Genomic DNA, 22,596 nt, shown 5'->3' with positions numbered 1-22,596 from the left:
GCAGATCCCGTTCATAATTCTATGTGTTTCTTTGCAGAATGCACTCGGAATGCGCAGAACACGCTTCGTAGTCGAAAGAGGAAGAGCGGAATGGAGGGGCAATCGTGATAAGTTTGCAAGGCACTCCTCAACATCGACATGGACAGATTCCACGGAGCTCTCCTACAAGCGGTTGTTTTTTTTTCACGAATAATTTGATGCCCTCCTGAGCATAGATTTTTCGCCAACGTCAACAAATGAGGGAGCAGTTTTGACTCATCAGCTGTTGTCTCTTGTTTGGAGAACACGAACGATTCGTGCGGTAGAGTCGGATTCAAGGAAGATGAAAGGACTTTTTCAGTTGAGGAAATGGTAAGTCTACAGAGTCGGTGTATTCGTTTCTTCTTCCCCTTCTCTGGAATAACTCCACTATCCGGGGCAACAATACTCAACGAATGTGTGAGTTCTTCTACTACAACTGGTCAACTTCTTGGTCCCAGCATTTCAAAAATACCATTCGTGGTTTCAACAACAATAACGAAAAATTGCGAAGAAAAACTGGGCAAATTTTGACTTTTTTTTTGAATCATAGAAGAAAAGGAGAATGAAAAAGTTAAAATGTGTAGCCTTTTGTATATCTCCAAAAACTTGAAAAGAAAACGTGCATGAAAAGTACACAGTCTGATTTTTGGTTGCCGTGACGAACACTCACCTATCGGATCATCCCAGACGGTAGTAAATACGGTCGACATCGATGAATGACAGGATTTTCTCAGTTTATTGATTCTACTGTTTTGCTGATTTTAACCAAATTTAGACTATCTTATTTTATTTGGTCCTAATTACAAATGATTTCACCTTCCTTATTTGTTTATCTATTACTGTTTATTATTTATTCGATCCTGTATCGACTTTATTTCTATCGACTGATTTTACGCGGTCGTGTTCGATTCGTACAAATTACGCTAGCATCACTAGTTTTCATGGAAGTTTTATTTGTTGACTGCAAAACGACTAAGGAAGAATGAATTAGCCGTATAAAATTTATCAAAGTGCTCTGTTCACTGGATACGGTCGATAAAAGGTAAATAGGCCTGAAATATAGAACACTTGGGACCTCATCTTCTCAACATTTATTAGGTCGACGGTAACGATGCATTCGGAGATTCAGTGACAAATTTGTTTTCGGATGACTCTTCCGTTTTACGGGGATCTTCCAAGACCTGAACTCGGTAAACTTAGAAAAACAGTGAAAGAGTGAGAACCTATTGTTTTTGTAACTTTTTTTCGTGAGGTTAGAGATTAGAAACTTTCTATGAACTCAGAGAATCTTTCTTTGAAATTGAACTCCTGAGCCAGGATATCTGCGTGTTTCTCCTACACAAACAACGCAAACAGGATAAGACTACGGAAAGAAGTGTGTTGTCTCGCACATGTAACCACAAGAGTCTGGAAAACTGCAGTAAAATGTTGAGTGCATCTGCTTTTCAGGAAAATACTCCGAAACATTAGAAGCGATGCCCCGTCATGACCGACGTTTAGGCGCTTTAAGTCTTTTCCTTTAAAGGTATCACCCCACGAAATCCGTACCACCTCAGATTCGTGGGGTGATGCCTTTAAAACTGGAGTTTTCGAAAGAAAGAAGTGAACTCTTCCATTGCAAAATTTAAAAAAGTACAAAAGATGAAAAAAAGGAAAAAGTGATGAAAAATTTGTTCTAATTCCCAGAGCAGTACACTTTTTTGCCTACAAAACTAACGAAATCGTAGATGGCACTACGTTTCTATAGAAATACGAAAACCTTGTGATAGAATATGACAAATGTGCTTTCATTTGAAAAAAATTTTCGTTGATAGGTACCGTACCCTACAATTAGAAACAAAGTCAAACGCTTTTCTATTACCTACAAGCACACTCCAAAGATGTTCTGAAGAAGTTAATCTGTAAATGGTGTAGAAATTGAGAAAAAGCTGGGAGCTTTTTAACTTTCATGGAATGTAGGACTTGAACCTTTTTTTAACGTCGATCCCTGTAAATTCTACTGTCGGAAACTGTACCTCTGTAGAGGTTATAGGGGATTAGGTCCCACCGTTGGTATTATCAGTGGTAGCGATTTTGTACTAGCACTTCTCTTCTGGTCTTCGTCAGTTTTTTTTTCTCTGCAGAATATTCTATGAATTGGATTACGTGCGTAACAACTAATTGTCCCAAACGCCTACGCCTACCGTATTGTCGTTGTTGAGTTAAACAACAACTTTCTCCACTGAATACTAGCACTTTTCTCGAGTGGAAAGTTTTTTCAAGGATCACATTTTAAGTGATATTTTCTCAAGATATCAACGACTTTTCTGAACCACTATCAACTCATTGTTTTATTTCTGCTATTGGAATTTTTCTTGTAAACCTCTGTTTTAAATAACAAGCATCGCACAAATTATCGCAGTGCAGTTGCAACCGCTCCTTTTAGCTAATTATTCTCCAGCACTTCTCGGAAAGAAACCTATCTTTAGAATTGAAGCTTCTGCGTTTGTGTAACAGCGCGTTCAACTTGCAATTTATGAGCAAGTTATAAATAAATAAATATAAAATAAATAAATAAATAAATAAATAGGCTTAGACAATTATTTCAAGGTTTGCAAAGGTGCCGAAAGGTGCTTAATGCTGTCTCCGCTAGAAATCTGAAACTAATTTGTGGCTGCGGAGGAGTAAAAGGATTGCCTGCTTATTCACTGGCAGTGTCGAAGTGGGTCGGTTGTGAAGACGGTATTTCCCACTGCAAGCTCTTTCCGGTTTTATTTCTAATATTTTTTACTTTTATATTGCTTATTGTCGTATTTTATTATTATATTTATGATGTTTTATATTATCCTGTTCTTATATTATGTATTTGTTTTGTTTATTATTTTATTATCAGTACCATATATTATTTTAAAAAGACATAAACGATCTGTGTTGAATTTAAGAGAATTTAGTGTTGTCTAATGGCAAAGAAGTAAGAAAAGCGAAAAAAACTGGAAATAGGCAGCCACTCTGAGAGAATAATCCTCAGATCCCTTCCGGGTTCAGTTAAGGGGCAAACGCAAGCACATGCGAGAGCACATGTGTTCGTTGTTCCTTTAAACCTCTTAAATCGCCGAGCGTAGTGCCTGACTCCCTAATGAACAAGGATTATTCAGTTCGTTAACTGAAGATCAGTCGTGCTCATACGAAATAACGATTAAGAACGCCATCGTGTATTTCTGCCTATGGGTCTCATCGAGAAAAGATCACCTAGAATTACTTTTTACCTACATAAAATTACTTAATACAAATAAAAGTAGACGAAAGAAAACGGAGATAAAGTACGAGTAGAGTGGGTGGATCGTAGCGCCACTGTCCACGCGCTGCATCAGAAGTGCACCGACGAAGTAAGAATCAAATTTCCTCAACTATGTAAACAATTCAAATTAGATTTGCTAGCCAAAAGACAGCAGTCCCCATCGACAACAAACGAATCTTCTCCAGGAACATTGGTTCCTGGGAGTACTGTGACTAATGACACGACACTAGAAAGATCATATTTTTTATTTATAGTATGGAGTTATTATTATTATTGTTGTTTTGTTATTTATGCTATATATTCACCTTAGGCATCATATTTAAATAAAGATGGGTAAAATACGTGTATCAATAGAGGTAAAGAAGAACAAGAGCAAGAACTAGGCATGTTTCTTGGGTCCCGTCATGTCCCATGTCATAACGACATGACAAGAGTTGTAAGTTAGACTAGTCGGACCAAAACAAGATTTAAAGAGAGCACAAAATTTCTCAATCAACAACAAAATGGATAGCACCATGATATCACTTGTACTCTGGGTGTTCTATGTGATGTCATAAACAAAAACTATACGAACTACTGGATTTTCGGGAGAATTTTCGAGAGAACTGCAGCGAAAGTGATTCCTTATACTTGCGTGCCACTTTCGACCCTTCGGATTCAATTCCCTGGAGGAGAATGCATGTCGTGAAGAAGAAGGAAATGCATGAAATCGGGCTCCATCGTATATTTTATGATCGCAAGAAATAATTTGTCTCTACATCTAAGTGCACTCGGCAGGATAAAAATTGATGGAGGGCTTCTCCAACCCGGAGGACGCGGCGTTAGAAACTTACCGGAGAGAAATGGACGGATGTCCCCCCCTTTTTTAAATTCCCCCCTAAATCTGCACCACCTCAGATTCGTGGGGTGATGCCTTTAACGGACGTGAAGGGAAGCATGCGGTGAGTCTCAAATTGGAATTAATGAAGACATGCCCGTCCCCTTTCAGAAGTGCAACTTTTTGAGATTCTCAACTCCTACAAAAATTAATGTGTCTGGGATGATCTGCTACTTTGTCCGTCCTAATCAGGAGGATAAGCGCTAGCCGCTCCAATCCTTTCATATGAGTTCATTGAGCAAACAAAAATCGGAAGCCGTCGTATATTGGATCTAAAAAATGTGATTGTTTGAAATAGAGGGCTTTTTTGTGTAACTTATACAAAGATATCAAAATAGACTGCGGGATTGATAACTCAACCAATTCTTGTATCCGCCGCTGATGAAGGTGACAATGCAGGCAAATAAGTGAAGAATTGTCAACCGAACAGTAATACGGTGACAGGATTAAAGGATCGATCGAAGAAGGACCGCAATAGATTGGAGTGTTAGAAATTTAAAGTACTACAAACAGAATGGTTGGCTAATGTACGACTAACCTCCAAAATATGAGAAATCGGTCGCGGTCAGCCCGGAATACCGGAAAATATGCTGCAGGACACATAAGACCTTCAGCAGGCTACGACGATTGGAACAGTTAAGCCTTGGATGGGAGAAATTCGATTCTGGCTCTTTAAAGTGGATTCGAAACAGCTTAGACTAGGCTGATTCTGCTTAGAAACAGCCTAAAAGTGCTTTCAATCACGTACTGTCAGGATGAAATTAAAGTTCGGCCCTGTGAGGTAAGTGATTATGTTAAGGATGATTAAGTGTGGGGTCCTTCCAGAGAGCTTACTTGCAGTAAGAAGGAATTTTCTTTAAAAAAACAACAAAATGAACTCGAAGAAGCATTAGAGCTAAAAACTTAGGATGAATTCATGAGACATCTTTCGATACGCAACGGTTAAACCTTACGCACATGATACTTGTGGAATAAAAAATCCATTAGAGAAAATAAATGAGAAAATTTGGCGAAAGGGATGTAAAAATCAAGCAACAGTGTTTGATGGATGGCTCTCTCTGGACATTTCCCTTGTGCATTAAAAAACATAGCTACCGATGACTTTTTCAGATAATTGAAATCGGATACGGTAGCGTCCCCAGCCGTTCCGACCACTGCTGTTTATCAAAAGTATCTTCATAGAAGCTGTAATTAAATGGAGGAACTACCTGCTCTGGCGGATTTTTTTTTCAAAATTGAAAGAACATTTCATAATGAACATTCTTTGAAAACTTGAACTAAAAGGATAGAATCAGCAGCAGCAGGGAAAGAGTACGTTTTCAAGCGAGTTTGTTATTCATTACTCATCTAATACCTCTAATGAGCACGCGAGACTTGGAATCGTCGAAATGTTGTGGTGGTGCCGATGATGATGCTGTGTAACGCCCTGAGGGTTTGATTACCCCACTATCTTAAGGAAGATTTCAATTAGGAATTCCAGGCCAGAGAAGACGGAGAAAACAGCGGTTCAACTCGCACCTCCTCGCTCGTATTCGTACCTTCTCGCTTAGCACTGATTAAGGCTAGGATTTTCAACAAGAAATAAATAACGCCCTATGCTATTTACTTTTAGAAATCGATACCCAGAGAAGAACAAATATATCAGTTAGCGATTGATTCGAGAAGATCATGGAACTATTTTTATTTTGTTGGCATCGAGCGTAGAAGCATCGAGAGCTGCTGGGATGAAGCGGCTTTTCACGAGAAATTATTCTCCCGGGACTCAAACTATGCGGCGCCCCCATGTGGAGACAAAAGAAGTTGTCTGGACACCGACACTGCTTCGAAGCATCCCTGCATCTGAAGAAAACCCGCTCAACTCCAAATTCTTCTCCGTTTTTAATAAATTCATTAGCTGAATGACCGTCGTTATCATTTAACAGAGAATCCTAACAAATTTTCCAGTTAGAAGGGGCAGAAGCTAGCATCAACATTTCTAAATTAATTTGGATGCATTTAGAATTATAAAATTGCACCTTCCACTGGGTAGGACAGGGATAGTCAAAGATTTATCCGAATCAAAGGCGTAGCAGAGGTTTTGGACTCCAGTTAAATTGAATAAAATTGACTGCAAGGAGGATTCAATCGTATTATGAAAAAAAGTACAGCACTAATCTTGAAAGGAATGCTTAAATATCAAACAAGCACGGACAGCAAAACAAAGAGTAGACGGAAGTCGAGATCCTCTAACTCTGTTCGAATAAGAGTCCTGATGGAGCTCAGCCGTGTCGAGTAGCCGAAAACCAAAAACTAAGTCGATCATTAAACTTCGCTGCTTCCGAAATTGCAAAAAGATCAAGTAAAATTAAGAAGACTTACAGTATGAGTAGTCACTCTACTGAAGCTAATAAAAATAAATAATAAAATAAATAAATAAGTGAACATTCCCTTGCAATTTCATTTCCAGAGGAGCTTGGACACATTTCTTTCATTGATTTTTCTATTGCTTCATTAAATTATTTCATTATTCATTTTATTTCATTCTCATCTCTTCAAACTTTCATTTTCATTACCTTCCATCATATTTCCTCTACAAATATAGTAGAAAATCAAAAATTGGACAGCACGCATAAACTATAAAAACTAAATAATAGTAGTAGTTAGTGCAAAATACATAATAATGAAAAAATATTATTAATTTTGAGATTTTAACTACTTAGTAGTTTGATCTAATTTCATTATTTTCTGATAACATTAATACTAAAATTATCATAAATTTGAATTTAATTAATTTGATTTCCAGTTAGAGGTCGAAAACCTACACGAACCAATCTGTAACGCTGGTTTGAAAGGACCCTAAAGTTCGAAGGCGGTTTTGTTGCTCGCCAAAAACTCTAAGATGAATCGAAAGGAGGAACGACGTCGAAAGGAGGAATGTCTGTTGACGACGCCGGGACCCGCACCACATGCATTTTGAATGGTTCCTTTGATTGAACTGGGACATCGAACGAATCATAGGCTCATCAACGAATCAACGAGGAATAGGCTTAGAATTTTGTCTGTCTATTTGTAAAGAGATTTACTTTTATTTACTTATTTACTCAAATTTAAACTGTAGATCAAATCATTCATTTCAAGCTCTCAAAAAGGTGATCAATACAACACAGCAAAAAACTTCTCTGCTTAAATCCGTCTCAGACGGATTAATTCGTCGCAAACCGTCGGAATGCATGGGAACAGGCAAAATTAAATTTTGAAAACACCATTCGGAAGCAAATGAGTTGGTGATTTCAAATAAACTTCCAGAATTTCGTTTTGGCAAATTTGTGGCCTAAAAATAGGCAGAGTCCCAAACTTCGTCAATAACATTCACACTTCCGTTACCTAAATACATTCTGTACAGCATCCTATAATTTCAATACTGATGTCAAAAGTCGAATATTCGAGAAGAAATATTCCGCTGTCCTGCAATATTTTGCAATTTTGCAATATTTCCTCCCATCAATCCTCCACTCTTAATATGATAGGTTAAGTTGTCTGCGTAGGAAAGGACTATCGGTCCACACTTTTCATCCACGAAGCGAACAAAAAAGGAAGAATAGAAATGGAGAAGAATAACGATAAAGAGGACAGATGGACGAAAATTGAAAATGTGTGAGAGCAAAACGTGTTGGCAGAACAATGACTGGGCAAATTCTAGACAAAAAAAAACAGTGGATAATTGATTAGATCTGATATTTTGATAATTGATCTATAAGTAAGGAAGTCCATTAAACGAAAACCGTGGATGTGGGCCATGAAAACGTTGCACAATTCCCATGCTACCGTAGAATATAGTGCACTGGCGGATGTTTGCAGTTGTTTAACCAATATTATTCCACTTTTTGCACACTAAACGTTTTGTATTCAGGCTAAAAAAGCGTCAGAGAAGTTGGCTGCGCTTTAAAAAAAGAAGAGCTGTGCTTGCGAGATCTTACACTTGCAGCAATGAAAAATTACAAACTATGTACATTAGAAAAAATGAAGAATTATTTTTTCCACAGAATTATAAAGAATGAATAAATAGGAAAACTAAAAGAACGTGTTGCTATCAAATTTCGTCCATGAAACTCAATATTTACGCATGCTACAGGTAATAAACTCCAGGGTACTTTAATAAAGCTGGTGAATTTATATAACTAGGCAACAGTTCATCTGTTGACATAACATCTGAAAAATTCCGCCTTCACCGCTGAATTCAATTCAGATGTGAAGCATAGTTCTCATACATACGGTTGCAGTTTGAAACGCTCTTCCACAACGATCCATGCGCCACATCCCATAAATCGAGCCTAATAGCAAAATTAAACGAATAGAGTTCTATGCATTGATTCCTCGCCCATCCTCTTCTCCGAATTTGGCCCCATAAGGCAGGACTTGCACTTCTTTCTTCTCTTTAGTTCATGAACCAGCCTCGATTGGATGAGATTCTCCTCAAGTGAGGATATGTACTAATGAAGGTGAGAGAATTGCTAAGGTATCAGAAACTTCGAAATGTGATGGATCAGCGTAACTTCTAACGCAGATTATCTTTTTATTTACTTATTTATTTATTTATTTATTTATTATGCCAAATGGCGTCTCAAAAAGGACAAATGCAAAACAAATACTGGGGAAATACATAGTGAAAAGGCAGCAAAAAGAAGGCAGTTCCGTGTACGATTCCAGCCTTGGTGATTTAAATAGTAGATTATGAAAAAAAAATTTAAAAAACTCAAGTTTTTTTGAGTCTATCCTTCCATTTGGATTACTAGGTTGCTTCCAGTAATTTCATATAGTACCATTAATCGCATTTTAACTATGTTAAAACTGCTGAGAATATCAAAAACATTTATGTCGAAATGCTTGCAAAATAGATCCATAGCTGGCTCCCATAATATCGATCAAAAAACTCGTGAGATTCAGTGTAGACGTAAACTCCCCTCAAGCTCTTCTAACTAAATAATTCAAGAAAGGGAACTGCCCAAAAATACCTTCATTAGCAATTCGTTTTTATTATCGACCGCGAAGAAATGCAGGGAAATGAAAAACAAACTATAGAGGAATGATCAAGCTATGGAAGTGACTGTGATGGAGCTGTAACTGAAATTGCCATCTCAGAGAAGCGGAAGGCGCCGACGAATAAATCACAAGTAGTGCCCGCGCACTCCTTTCCGTAGATCGAAACGAGTTGCTCGTGCAAGCCGGCTCTTGACCGTCCGTCCATCAGTTCGACGAGATCAAACCTCTTCGCGTACCTCATTAAGGGCCTAATTGCGACCTGTTTGAGGGTTGTGGCGTTGACATTTCATGAATCAGAAAACGGAACTAGATAAGTTGATTCCCAGCCCGTAATTTGTGGATTTGTGCAGCGCTAACATGTCTTCTCCTTGAATAGACGAGTGAGTAGCTACTCACCCAAAGATATGTAGTTGCTCATGCAACGAAGTAAGAGTTTTTTGTCCTGGAAATTACTACACATTGCTGAGAAGCTTATTTCATGCTCTCTCTAATTTTAATACATGTGAAATTTAAATAAAATCCCTTTCCGAAAGAATTTGATTTTTTTCAGCTGTCCAATAATAATTCTCGTCAAATCTCCTTCCATCGGGCCAGGAAAGTATCAACGAATGCACAGTACGACGCTGATTCCAAAAACTTCGTTTCGGCAACACCAGCCTCAGAAAAAAAGAGGAACCAAGATGTGTGTGTGGCTAACAAAAATTGTAATTGGAAATCTGATAATAAAAATCAAATTATTTTGGAAAAAACGATTTTAATTAAATTTAGGGCAAAGGTTAAGAAAGAGAACCGAATTAGCTTTCAAAAATGTAATACTTCGTACAAGAGTCCTAATACATCGCTATAAAATAGTGTTGAAACTAATGGAACAGAGAGCCTCCATGCCCTTCTCATCAACTCTTTGATCCGAAGTGCACATGAACTCGTGGGGCAGCAAAAAAATCTCCAAATTTGTTATAGAAATGAATGTGTATGTCTGGTTGCTTAAATTCTCTTTTCATTACCACTGCGCTGAGTTCACGACTTAACAACACTCCTTATCCATAGGTTTGATCAATCGCTCAACTATAGAAATTGATTGAATTTTTATTTCGAACCGAACTTTTGATCCTTAATTTTATATATTTTTTTGCATTTTATTTTTGTGTAAAATGGAATGTTAAGTGGGGAAAACAGAACATTCTTGAGAAAATTTGCTTTTTGCATTCATTTGAGATGTCAATGTTGGTAATGTTTGTACTTTGCATGAGGAAACTTCTGCAAGACAGAGGAAAACATTTGCTAGCATCTATTAGCAATGAAGTTTTTAGACACAACCTAATATCTTCTTCGTAAGTTGTCTGTTTCCGTCTATCCACTACTCAGCATACCCATCCCGGTAATAATTAGCTCGTAGAAAAATACTTCTCATTTTTTATATGATGTCTGAACTTTTCTTATGGTGTACCTAATATGCACAGGAACTACAATGGATAAAGTTCCACTAGGTCCGAAAAACAAATGAAGATCGGTTTTTGCTTAGAGTGTGTAATTATCATATTCGTGGTCAAAACAGGCCAAAACCTCTGTAGCCAAGGTATTGATGTATCTAGATGGAATGTTCATAAAAATCAATACATATATTCAATAGTTTTGTTTAGCATAGTTACCATATTCGTGGTTTGCTGATACCTCAACCACAAAGACTACCTTTACTTTTTTCATCAGGTTTTTTTTTGCTCGTGTACGCAATGCCAGATCACTGAAATTAATGTAAACGACAAACGTATCAATATTCCCATGTGAAAAATCGCCAATAATCTGCGCCTGGTCCCAAAGAAAAAATTCACGTGGTTAGCGTGTCAACAAGTTAAAGATCAAAGTCGTGAAGCTATCCATATGGATAGCAGGTAGATGTTAAAGGCTTCCTATCACAAAATTGAGTGTGGACATCCACTGGAAAATCTAGGGTTCAGGTTGTAGATTACGAGCATGAGCGTGGTCTCACAGAGTTCCCCCTCATCTTTCTAAAAAATCGCGTGGGGAACAACCTTCGTTCTTACGAGGTACGTAGAAACGCGTCACTCCTGCACAGGCAGCGCACCTACGTGCGAGTGGTCGAACGTCAACGAGGGCTTATTCAAGTGAAACCAATGAATAGGCTGCTGAGAAGACCGGACCATGTACAAAGATAGACGTTCTAACGTCTCTTGTAAGGACTGAAGCGGTTTCCGCACCGTTTTTCAGTACGATTACTATGATAATTATTTACCAGCCTGAACGTCCGGCTGAAGCCAGACTTCAATGAGAAATAACAGTAGCGACATTTTTGTAAAATTAGAATTGCTTTTTTCTACCAATGCTTTCTTTTTTTACATGAAAATTTAAGCATAGATGAAAAATTTTTCCTAAATGCTCAGTTCTATATTTGGAGAATATGTTTCTCTCAAACCTCCACAATTTGGAAACATCACTCGAAGTATGAGTTTCCTCTGTTCTCAGCTACATATTAGCAAAGAATGATGTGCCAACGTGGAATGACATGAATATCACTATCGTAGCAATAGAAATAACGTTCTGCGTCAGATCGCGTAAACTGTTACCTACTATGTACTGCATCTAAGCTGCAGTTCGCACGTGCACTTCCTCTTTTGAAGAAAGGATGTTGGCAGCATCATAGAAACATACTGGAAAATAGACATGTGAAGGAACCATGGAAATCCATTCTACAGCGTTGGGGCTCCCGCACACCAATCCGTCGCAGTGGAACCCATCTTCCCCACTCTATAGCTTTCTGGCACCGGCGCACCATTCTGATCTCGTGGGACCCGTCCCACTCCATTTTACAGCTATCTGACTCCGGAGGAGAATTCGACGCAAACCGACGCCAGTGTTCGTCTCCTTCTCTTTTGGAATTTCACGACTGAGACACACACACATATACTGACCCACACATGTTCCTGAATGAGCCCATTATTATATAGTATGATAGTTTGCAAATTTGGAAGTATACATTCACATAAAAGTTTATTTACCCTCACTAACATATGAGAGAAACTAACTTCCCTTATCAAAGCAAACATACACAGTTGAATAGCTTTGGGCAGTGGTGAAAAGGTAGAGTGTTCGCCTATCATTTAAATGGCGACGGTTCGGCACTTCACCAGTGCAGCGCTTGGCATCATTATGGAACATTTTCGTGACACACACACACACACATATACACACACATATATATATATATACACACACAAACACACACACACACGGACTAAGCGCGTTATTATATAGCATGATTACTATTTATTTATTAAGACTTCCCATCAGGTTTCCAAACATTGTATCGATTTCGTAATGCGTTGCCTTTTACGCTGAAAGTCGTGAGCTTATACATATGGATAGATGTTAACTCCTTTTTTTTTATTGTTTTTAACGTAGCTCTAAGGAGCCGCGCTCAAGGAACACTAACGAAGATGACTTAATGAGCGTTAGCTGAGTCATATTTATTCATTATGTTTACGTTGATTGCAATGCTTGCTTTTTTCTTCTTTTGTAGCATTAAGTTCTTCAAAGTTACCTTCTTAAATGTATGCACAGCAGATTTATTGCCGTATTGTTACTTTCTTCTTAGTATTGTTATTCGTACCGTTGAGATGTTATGGCTAACTGTTCCTTTCTTACTGTCGTCGTTACTAGTAACTGCCGTTCGTTGTCTGCATGAATTGCAAATAATGTGCAACTGTATTTCTATCCTCACTGTTCCTATGAAATTTTAGAGCGTTTACTATGTGTCCAAATCAACTATCCTAAATTCCTTGTTCTGAATAACTTAGAATTCTGTGAAATTATTACCCCCATTTCTCCTAAGAACCGATGAGAATTTCAAGGCAATATTTTTTTTCTCATTTTCCCATCTTGCTTACATTATAATGGAAAAAGATAGATTTTCGAAGTTCGTTTCGTTTCAGATGACTGGAAAATGGCCAGCGCTCCGGTTGGGTTTCCGGACGAGCCGGGATGGTGCACTGGTCGAACCGTGACCATTCAGTAGACGACTCCACCAACCACTACTGGACGGGGCTCGTGGAAGGCCTCGCACGGCGTTGGGTGACCGGTGTTTTTGAATAGTCTGAACTTACGCTAATGCAGCACCTTTTCACCACAGCTCTGCTTCCGTTGATCTCTACACTAGAACACTACACAGAAAAGTGCGCCGTTCGGAGGCGTTCCCTTGAGTGTTCAATTCTACGGGAAACGGTAAAGAGGCTCCACAGACGTTTCCGAGACATTATGTAGCCAGCGGATTTGGTCGAGGAGACACCAACCAAAGTCTTCGGAACTACTGAATCAAATACAGCAATAAGGAGAATAATTACAAATTACGAGTCTACATACAGTAATATGACATTTGAAAAACTGCGCACTTAATACTACATGACGTACTAAGTTGTGTGGTGGTCCAACAGGAGTGAAGGGACGAATCTTGTCTAGTTATCATCCTTAGGGAAATTAGACACCTATTCAAATCGAGTTTTTTTTCCCTCTAGAGATCAGTGATACAACGTCTCGAACACTTATTCCCCCATCCATGCGACCAACTTTTCGCCACTTTCTTCCGTTTTATATGTATTCACCTGTTCCAAAACTGCAACATCATTCGTGATTTTTCACGTGGAGAGCGCTTAGGCTACAAAAAAATCTTGGAACCCACACGATGACGATCATACTCATCCCGATATGTGAAAAGAAATGTTATGATGTAGGACGGGTGTAGTGCAGTCGATTAGAGGTCCGCTGCACCCACATAGCCGGTGGTTCGAAAGCGCTCTAGTGCTGACCAAGCCTTTCATCTCTCTCGGGTCGATAAATTGGCACCAGACTTGCCTGGGAGGATAAAAACACTGACTTGATCACCGGTTCCCCCCCCCCCCCCCTCTCCACACTAATTTCCAACCATACCACAAGCAACACAAAACACATTTGATGGCTTTAAATTTTGTAAGTGAAGTTCCTCACCGAAAACACAAGCATTCCGGCAAAATTCCCAACAGACAATTCTAGTAAATGTCCGATTTTCTGAGACATATCAGTGGCTAGCGAACTATATTCTAGCGTTTTCAACAAAGTTGTGTGACTATTGAAGAACACAAAGATCTTCCTCAATGGGAGTGTGACACGATGCAGCGTAGGATCGTTGGCAGGCAGGTAGAGCCAGCTAGAGTTCGGGAGACGAGGAGCTAGACCTAGAGTTCGGGAGACGAGGACAACAGAGCTCCTTAAAGGCATCACCCCACGAAAGGGGGAGTATTCGATACGGGACGGGAGATACGGAGAGGGGTGGTTCAGTCCATTTCTTCCTGATTGCCGTAAAAACGGCCCGGAAGATGCGGCGCCACAAGACTGGCGCGCTCAATCGAACCTCTGTACAAAATGGTGCGCCAAAAGAAAAGCCGTATCTTCGGGTCGTTTTTACGGCAATCAGGAAGAAATGGACGAACCCCCCCTCTCCGTAGTCTCCATCCCGTATACGAATACCCACCGAAATCCCCTCAAGGCCTTTAAGATACACTCCACAGGTAATTCCTGAGCCAAGGCATGATCGCTTGAAAATCTACGGCAGCCTCTTTACCCCATAGGTTTCAGTAGTATATTTTTCGCACCATTTTCGACTTTTGAATTGCCTTTATAAAATGGCTCGTGGACCTACTGCATCACTGCAGTGCCCTAGAAAGTATCGAAAAGAAAACAGCAAGAAGAGACCTTATATATAAATGAAATAAAGTTGCAAACGCTAAAGAATTCAAAACAGTCAGCAACACAATCTTATTAGCTTCCCTCAGATTAATCGCACAAACATCTTTTAGCACTCAACGACAAAGGCAAGTGCACACCGTCTACTTAAACAATCGCATTTAATACGCAAGGTCACAGTACATCAAAGGGATAGTGCAGAAGTAGGAAGAACCTTCAATTAAGTGAGTGTCAGGGAAAATCAAGTGAGCTATAGAGATGAACGAATAAAGGTTACATATTAGAATGCAACTCTACTACTTCCTTAATTTTAACTGCTCAGTAAATATATGCTCTCAACTAGTAGATTGGCGCACCGGAGAATCAGAAGAGGGAGATATATACGTTTGAGGAAATACGAAACCAAGTGGTCTCGGCACTGAGGTTAAAGACTAGTCGAGGTCGGTTAAAAATGACTCGAGGTGAGTACAATAAACACTCTACCATAGATGCAATTTCTACCTATAGTTCATCATGCTGGTTAAAAATACGATCGGATGGACATTGATCGTTCAGCCGCATCCATGCCATCTCAGAGATTCCAAAGTAATGAACGAAAGCAGCTATAACCACGCACGTGTGGAACAGTTGGTGGGATTGGAACTGAAACAGAAATAACCCCTAAAAAAAGCCCTCAACAAGTGCTTGAAATGTAAATAAAAACTCTTAAAGTGTTACCAGAAGACCGCCTTTACTATGTCTCAAAATGTGTACTAACTCGATTTTCACATCATTCAAAAAAAGTGTCATAAAAGGCACTACAGGTTATGACATTACAAAGTACATTTCGAAAGTGGGAAATACAGTAACGAAATCATTCAAATGTGAAGTCCCTTATCTCTATTTTAAAAAAGTGGATACAAGGACTCTCTTATCTCGATTTTCTGTTGAACACCTTGGAAAAAACCGTCACTTTTTGTATTGACATTTTCGTTTGCACTCGCTCGACCCTTACCTTCTCACTAACCTTCTCTTTTCCCAAGAAAATATGAAACTTAGCTCTTATAGAATTTCCCTTTGCTCTGCCTGTGATTCCTTATTGCAAGTTCTCTCAAAGTTTTTTCTTTGAAAAGTGAGCATTCTAACAGCCGAATATTTATGAGACCAATCAATCATTATCAATCACAAGTGACATTGAAACTGCGCTTTAGATTATCTAAAGTCTAAAGTGTAGTTCCGATGTTACTGTTGATCCAGGAGAAGTCTCAAACAAAGAACAAAGCAACTGTTTGAAGCACTCTTTCAGGGGAACTAAGTTCCAGACAACAAAGACTTTAAAAAAATAAAAGGTGCCTCTGCATGTTATAACACTTACCCAGATATCGCATTTCCCGGGGAAAAATCGCTCCGGTGTCCTTGTAGCGTAGAGAAGAGCCCCAAGTAGATATAGGAAAGCCATTAGAAGGAGCCAATGAAAGGCGTTGTCTTCAAATAAAGAACGCACACCGTCAGTGATTATGTAGTGCACTGTTGGGACGATACCTAGGTAAATGAAAGAAATTACATCATGCAAAGCGTTATCATTAATTCGTAGTACACAAAAAGTACAAAGAAAATTACCACTCAGTCCCATCGCAACGAAAACTCCTGCTCGCCAAGGTCGGAAGCGAGATTCACTGAATTTGTCCCACAGTGAAACAACAATAGCACCTAAACCGCCACACTCTTCACAAATATAAAGAAACATGGTTTAATGTGCAGGTAGTTGAAAAACTCAGAACCCTCAGAAATATATTCTGTTAACAGAAGGAAGACCAATCCATATGAACTCACCTCCTCCTAAAACAGAAACCATAGCTATATAAGTGATTTTTGGTTCCATACGGCAGTAAAACCCATAGTAAATCCAGGGGATAAACGATCCAATTATCAGTAGAGAAATGCCCATGTAGTCAAGTCTTTAAAGAAAACCAATCTCCCATAAACAATAAATAAAATGTTCAAGATCATAACAGAAACTCACTTGCAGAAAAACCTGCCAACGTTTATGGAGTGACAACATAGTGTATGAAATGCGAATGACAGGCCCAAGCAAAGTACGGCACCACCGAAAAAGAAGGAGAATACTATCTTTTCTTGCCACTGAATATGATTATCTGGTCGGGTGAGGAACCAAACACCAAGGCAAAAAAATGCCAAACATCCTGAAAAAATCGTGATCTGACTCCATACGAGAAAAATCCTTCATTCAGTTCCAAGCAACAAAACCCACCAATAAGATGGGTCCAAATGTTTCCAGTTTCAGTATGAAGAGACCAGATACTTTTGAAACATTCAGCAACAGATGGAAGTGGTGGTCGATGTCCATGACTAAAATAAAGCAAATAAATAGGCAAATCTTGCTTCTCGATATGGTAAAATTCTCCGATTAAGAGAACAAAAATCTGAGAACTAACCGTAGGAATTCGTTGTCTTGCAGCCATTCTGGCAAATGCTCGTATTTCAACACTTTCCAGCGCGCCTCATAAGTCTGGATAGGACAAACATTTTTGAAATCACTAGGGGAATATTATTTAATTTAAAAAAAAGAGAAATAACTCACTTTTGTCACGATACCAGTTGTTTCTGAGCACTCCTCTGTCACATCAACCGGAAAAATCACGAATATAAGAGATAGAAAAGACGATTGAGAGCTATCATCGAAATAAGCTTCCAGAAAATCTCAATCTACTAACTTCTAGCTCATCCTCATCTCCTTTCCGGGCAGAAATATCAGTTCGTTGAACCTGTCTCCACTGACCACCTCGACGTCTTCTATATCTCAGTACTGTATGCTTTCTTCCTTCATCATCGCTACCATATGCTCCCCGACCAACAGAGCTAGTTCTGCAGCGACTTGTTACTTCTGAGTCGGAAAATGCCTCTGTAATAAAACTTTCATACATGTCCAACGTGCGAAATAGTAAATGTAAGGGGCAAAATTTGTAGCGTGACAAGACGACGAAAATTTCAAGACTGCAAATTTTCAAGACAAAAATGGTCAACTTCAGTTGAAATAATTCAGCATATTACACAAATTTGATTAGAGTGGTGCACTTCTGCACTTCTAAATCTCCAACTTTTTCAAGGTCTTGATACTTTTCTATCTTTATTTATGAAACGAGCTGGAAAAAATTTAAGAGTGTATACCAAAACTATCCAACAATGCTGTTGAATATTCTACCACGGAGGAGAGCCGATGTCAGTAGAGACTAATTTTTGATAGAAATGAATAAGCAACATACAAAAGCGGTGCATCAGCGAAAGCTGTAAGCCAATCCTAAGGAATTATAAAAAAAAAACTACCGGTGCATTCAAGAAACCAATAAATTATACAATTAATTACATATTATATAATTTATTGCACACAATATTAACGATGCCGACAGAAAAGGCAAAAGTCATGTAGTTTAAATTCTCCTAAAACACGAGTTTGTCCTCCGAAGTCTGCAGAGGAAGCAAAGTGGAGCCTGCACTTCCGAAGCGAAGCAATCGCAAAATCGCAATTCCAAAAGTAGCTCCGACTTGAAAGCGTCCTACCACGGTTTTTTTTAGACTCGTGAAGCAGCATTCTCTCTAGAAGTTCGAAAACAACGATCATCTCAGGAAAGTTCTCTTTAACTTCTTCGATCGCTGACCGCTTTCTTCCTTAGAAAAAAGGCATTGAGAATTTACCCAGCGCAAGTTTCTTGACCGTTAATTGCATTGTCACTTATCAGATCCAGTGAAGAACAAACCGATTTGGAGTTCTAACGGAGATGGTGAAAAATCAGGAGCTAATGTGATATGAACTCTTCCGATTTCGCAATTGATCTGTTGTAGAAGAGAATCTTGTTTGGCCGCATCCTAGATTTCTTCTTCCACTTTTTTTTCAGGACATAACTATTTTTAGTACAAAGCATACCAAAAGTGATGATAAGTTTGTTTTAATGACAATGGAACTTTTCATATGAAAGCGGATTAGGAGACCTTTATGAACAACTCTGTCGCGAACCAGTTCAAATGCAGCCCTACGCAACTCCACTCATCATCTAGGTATCTTCCACACTTTTTCAACACCTCGCAGTTGAATATAACTTAGCTCAAAACTGTCTAAACGCAAACCATGTCCAGATAGTTGAGACCATAAAGTTGACTTATGCAAATTAGGAATAAAAAAGTGGGAGTATGGATGACTAAGGACCATATTTTTGCCTAAATAAACGAATATAGCAGAAAATAAGAAAAAATGGATGGAAACAGATGTTCTTAAGTATTCCCCGCATGTCCCTCGCTAACACATTGAGCGACAGATATAAGGAAACACATGATAACTGAAAGTTGTCGGGTATTACACAGCAACTGATGACCATTGCTCTCGCGTTGCTCACATGACACTTTTAGCGCGCAATGAAACAACGAACCACAAGAGAGATGATATTCTCTGGATCCAGTTCAAGATCGACATCCTGTTCACTTATGAGACATTTCTAGCAGTGCCTTGGTAGTCCTACTATACAGAGCGCAAATGTCTCAGTCCGTCCGACGCGGATTTCCACGGGCGCCCAAAGATCAAGAAGATCTCAGCTTTGGTCATTGGACCGACCCTTTGCATAGCAATGTGTATTCCGCAGACGATATCTTCAAGCAGCAATCGATTTCATCTGTTTTTTTTTTGTGCTTTCCTTGCAGACATACTACCTAGGGTTTGCATAATGCGACCAAAACTCTGGGGATATTTGAGTGCGGATATCGGCATGTAACGGGAAATTCCTTCGGGCAATTATCGACAATCGTTGACAATTCACGTCGACCTGTTTTGTAGGTGTAAACGTTACAGCTGCAGTTTCTTAACATACAAAAACTTTGGTTCGAACTCACTTAAATAGGAATACCTCCAAAACCTCCGTACTTCTGCGTGGCTTATCCCAAACTTTAATCCCTATGAAATCAATATATCGCAACGTGCGAAAAACTGACACTTGACTAGCAAAGCAGAGACTTTGCTAACCGGATAATAATGCTGTTTCGAGTTTTATTCGAAAGTCCAAGTCAGGAATATTCTTCCTAAAATCTTTTTTGTATCATCCAGCTTTGACCTCCACAAAATGATTGATTTATGAGAAAAAGAACTTCGCAGTCGGACAGTATCCCATCCGAAGCTCAGAGAATACTGCAAGCAATGACTCAACATCTGGAAATAACACCATCTTCTGATGGTATGTAGATGGAGCACGCGAGAAAGAAGCAAATCCATCATAACAATGTTGCAGCTGCATACGAGAGACTGTCTAACATCATGACCGCTACACCAAAGTCGCTTAACAAATGTCTTGGATCTGTTTCTTTTCGAACATAGATCCGATAGTCGAAACTGCGCATCCGACTCCCTTCACTTCTAGAGAAAGGCGGAGTGGCTCCTTGCACTTCCTTTTACACCACACAAGGAAAAACAAAAAACAAAAATATGGAGCATGCTTTTCGCAACTTCTATAGGCGTTTAGTACGAATGTGAAATTAGAATGTATTTTTCCGCTTGTGAAAATCCTCTAGAATAATCAGTGAATATTTTCATTGAGAGAGAAAATGACCAGACAGTGAAAAATATCTGGGAATAGATTAGGATGCGAACAATTGATCGTCTTGTAGCAGTTCCCAAAAAGCTTCCTTTCCGCTTTCAAAGTTTCAAATGCGAAGAACGCCATGGAAATTTGTGTGGTGTCATTCCAAATTGATTGATTTGATTTCAGTACTGTCATTTATCATGCTATAACTGCATTACCAGGAAGAGTGGCAAATCATCAATCATGTTACCAAGTAATTTACGTTGTAATTTTTGCGCTGCTCGTTGAGAGCGTCCGTAATGGAGTCTTTATGATTGGTTAAAGTTTGTAATTTGTTTTTGAATCAGCAACCTTCGCCCTATCACCTAGATAGCAACTTATTACTTCGATACTGCAAAGCACTGAAGTAGGTTAAGACTCTGTAACAATAGGTCACTAAATCCAGTTGGGCCTAAGTTCTATTGTAGACTTTGTAATTTCTCTCAAATTTGCATAGTTACTTGTTCTGTAAGGCGGTCTTTTGGAGCAATGAGATTCACGTGATTCATGCCGATATGACGCTTTTTTACAAGGATAACCTTTCAGAATCAAGAATCAATGCAAGGATAACTCTCTAAAACTGAAAAGGCTGAAATGTTTATATGTAGTGGTCCTGGAGGTAGTAGTCCAGAAAAGTAACAGATAGCAATTTAATATATACGTGGCAAAGAAATGCATATTAAAACCCACAATTCTTACCTAGATTCTCGTCATCCGAGTTCGGTTGTGAAAGGACTTGTGTTGTCCGTGTGTAGAGCACCTCTATTTCCTCACCAGTTTTCCGGGCAGCGGGATTTTTAACCTGTTATTTACAAAATTCTTCGTAACAGTCTAATCGCCGTGAGACACACCAGCATCTCAACAACACTTCAACGAGAACGTTTCCCACCTATATAAACGACATACGAGCTCTATTTTTTTTGTGGCAAAATGTTGGAAACCCAAATGTACGATATTAAAGTTCCAGGATTAAAATGGATTAAAAACGCGTGAAGCTTACTTCAACAGTCGCACAAGTGCAAGGAACAAAAAAAAATTTCAAATTTCGTTAATTCATTCTACGCGATTTTATTCCAACAGTCGTATGGAAATTGCAAACGAGCGCGTATAGCTGAGGGGGTTCGAAACCGCCTTAGGTTAGCCAGACCGTAAACCGTTCCTACGGTACAAATACATTGATATCGAATTCATCTAGGAGGATAAAACTCTGAACTGATGCATCGCTTGCCCAGGGCAAATATTTGCATACGCAACATATTCGTTCACGAACTTCAAGCGATTCTGGACAAAAGTCGAACGCTTTGTCATACTCCAATCGGATTGATAAGCACTAAGAAATCCATCTTTTTTATCCTTTATGATTGCAAATAGTTGCACTTTCCGTTTAGCTGATCAGCTATGGAGGTCCCAGCTGATGACTAAAATTGTAGAGAGTTTTTTGTTTTCGTTGTGATACTTCCAAACTACATTCCAATCCTTATTTATGGTCGCGTCAAAATGACATGAAGCTCCGTGCAGCTGTGTAGGGAGCAGCGCTCGAAGCAGTGCGGTGGAGAGTAGAGGTTAAGGTCCAGGAGGAGTCTTGCTAGCACGACTCATCGCTGCAGTTCACGACGGTCCCGATCTCGATCTCAGCCGCTAGCTCCACCGTCGCTTCGAGCACAGCCGCTTACGCAACCGCACCGAGTTTTTGTCGGTCTGACCCGATTATAGGACAGAAAAGGGCTGCATCGGAAATTAACCGGATTGCTGTCATGTCAAATAGGACAGAGCTAATATTTAAAACCACAAAACGAAAAAAAATCACCTACGTTGCATTTGTATGCGGCTATGTAAAACTCATAACGTACCTGCACAGTTGTGCTGTCTTCGACTATTCGGTCCCCCACGAATTCGTAGCCGCTGTCATGTAGGACCTGGCTAAGAGCCTCGCTTATGTCTCGCTCCATCCCTGCAAAAAGTGGCCGTGTCTACTAGAAAGATCTTGCAGGTGAAGTATAGGCGAGAGTACCGTTCGTAGAATGTACCAGAACAAATAATCATACTTTCACATCAAAATATATGAAAAGTCT

The 22,596-nt window shown here is 39.2% G+C and overlaps 1 protein-coding gene across 2 annotated transcripts; it reads right to left on the bottom strand.

The window, feature by feature from the left end:
* Positions 1-1,115: 1,115 nt before the first annotated feature.
* Positions 1,116-22,473, bottom strand: RB195_001148 (uncharacterized protein; the record flags this gene model as incomplete). Of its 2 annotated transcripts, XM_064197792.1 has the most annotated exons (11): positions 15,426-15,566; positions 16,279-16,445; positions 16,524-16,613; positions 16,737-16,861; positions 16,927-17,107; positions 17,176-17,273; positions 17,360-17,433; positions 17,506-17,540; positions 17,635-17,826; positions 21,224-21,326; positions 22,375-22,473. In XM_064197792.1, the coding sequence occupies 11 exons, from the start codon at positions 22,471-22,473 to the stop codon at positions 15,426-15,428; spliced, it is 1,305 nt and encodes a 434-aa protein (XP_064053673.1). The 2 variants fall into 2 exon arrangements, with proteins under 2 accessions (XP_064053672.1, XP_064053673.1); XM_064197791.1 differs by lacking the exons at positions 15,426-15,566; positions 17,506-17,540 and adding an exon at positions 1,116-1,202 and having other exon boundaries at positions 17,639-17,826.
* Positions 22,474-22,596: the final 123 nt, after the last annotated feature.

The sequence above is a fragment of the Necator americanus genome, chromosome IV (assembly GCF_031761385.1).
Source record: "Necator americanus strain Aroian chromosome IV, whole genome shotgun sequence".
Classification (NCBI taxonomy): domain Eukaryota; kingdom Metazoa; phylum Nematoda; class Chromadorea; order Rhabditida; family Ancylostomatidae; genus Necator; species Necator americanus.
Note: the sequence above shows the minus strand (reverse complement) of the source record. Positions and strands in the feature narration are given on the sequence as shown.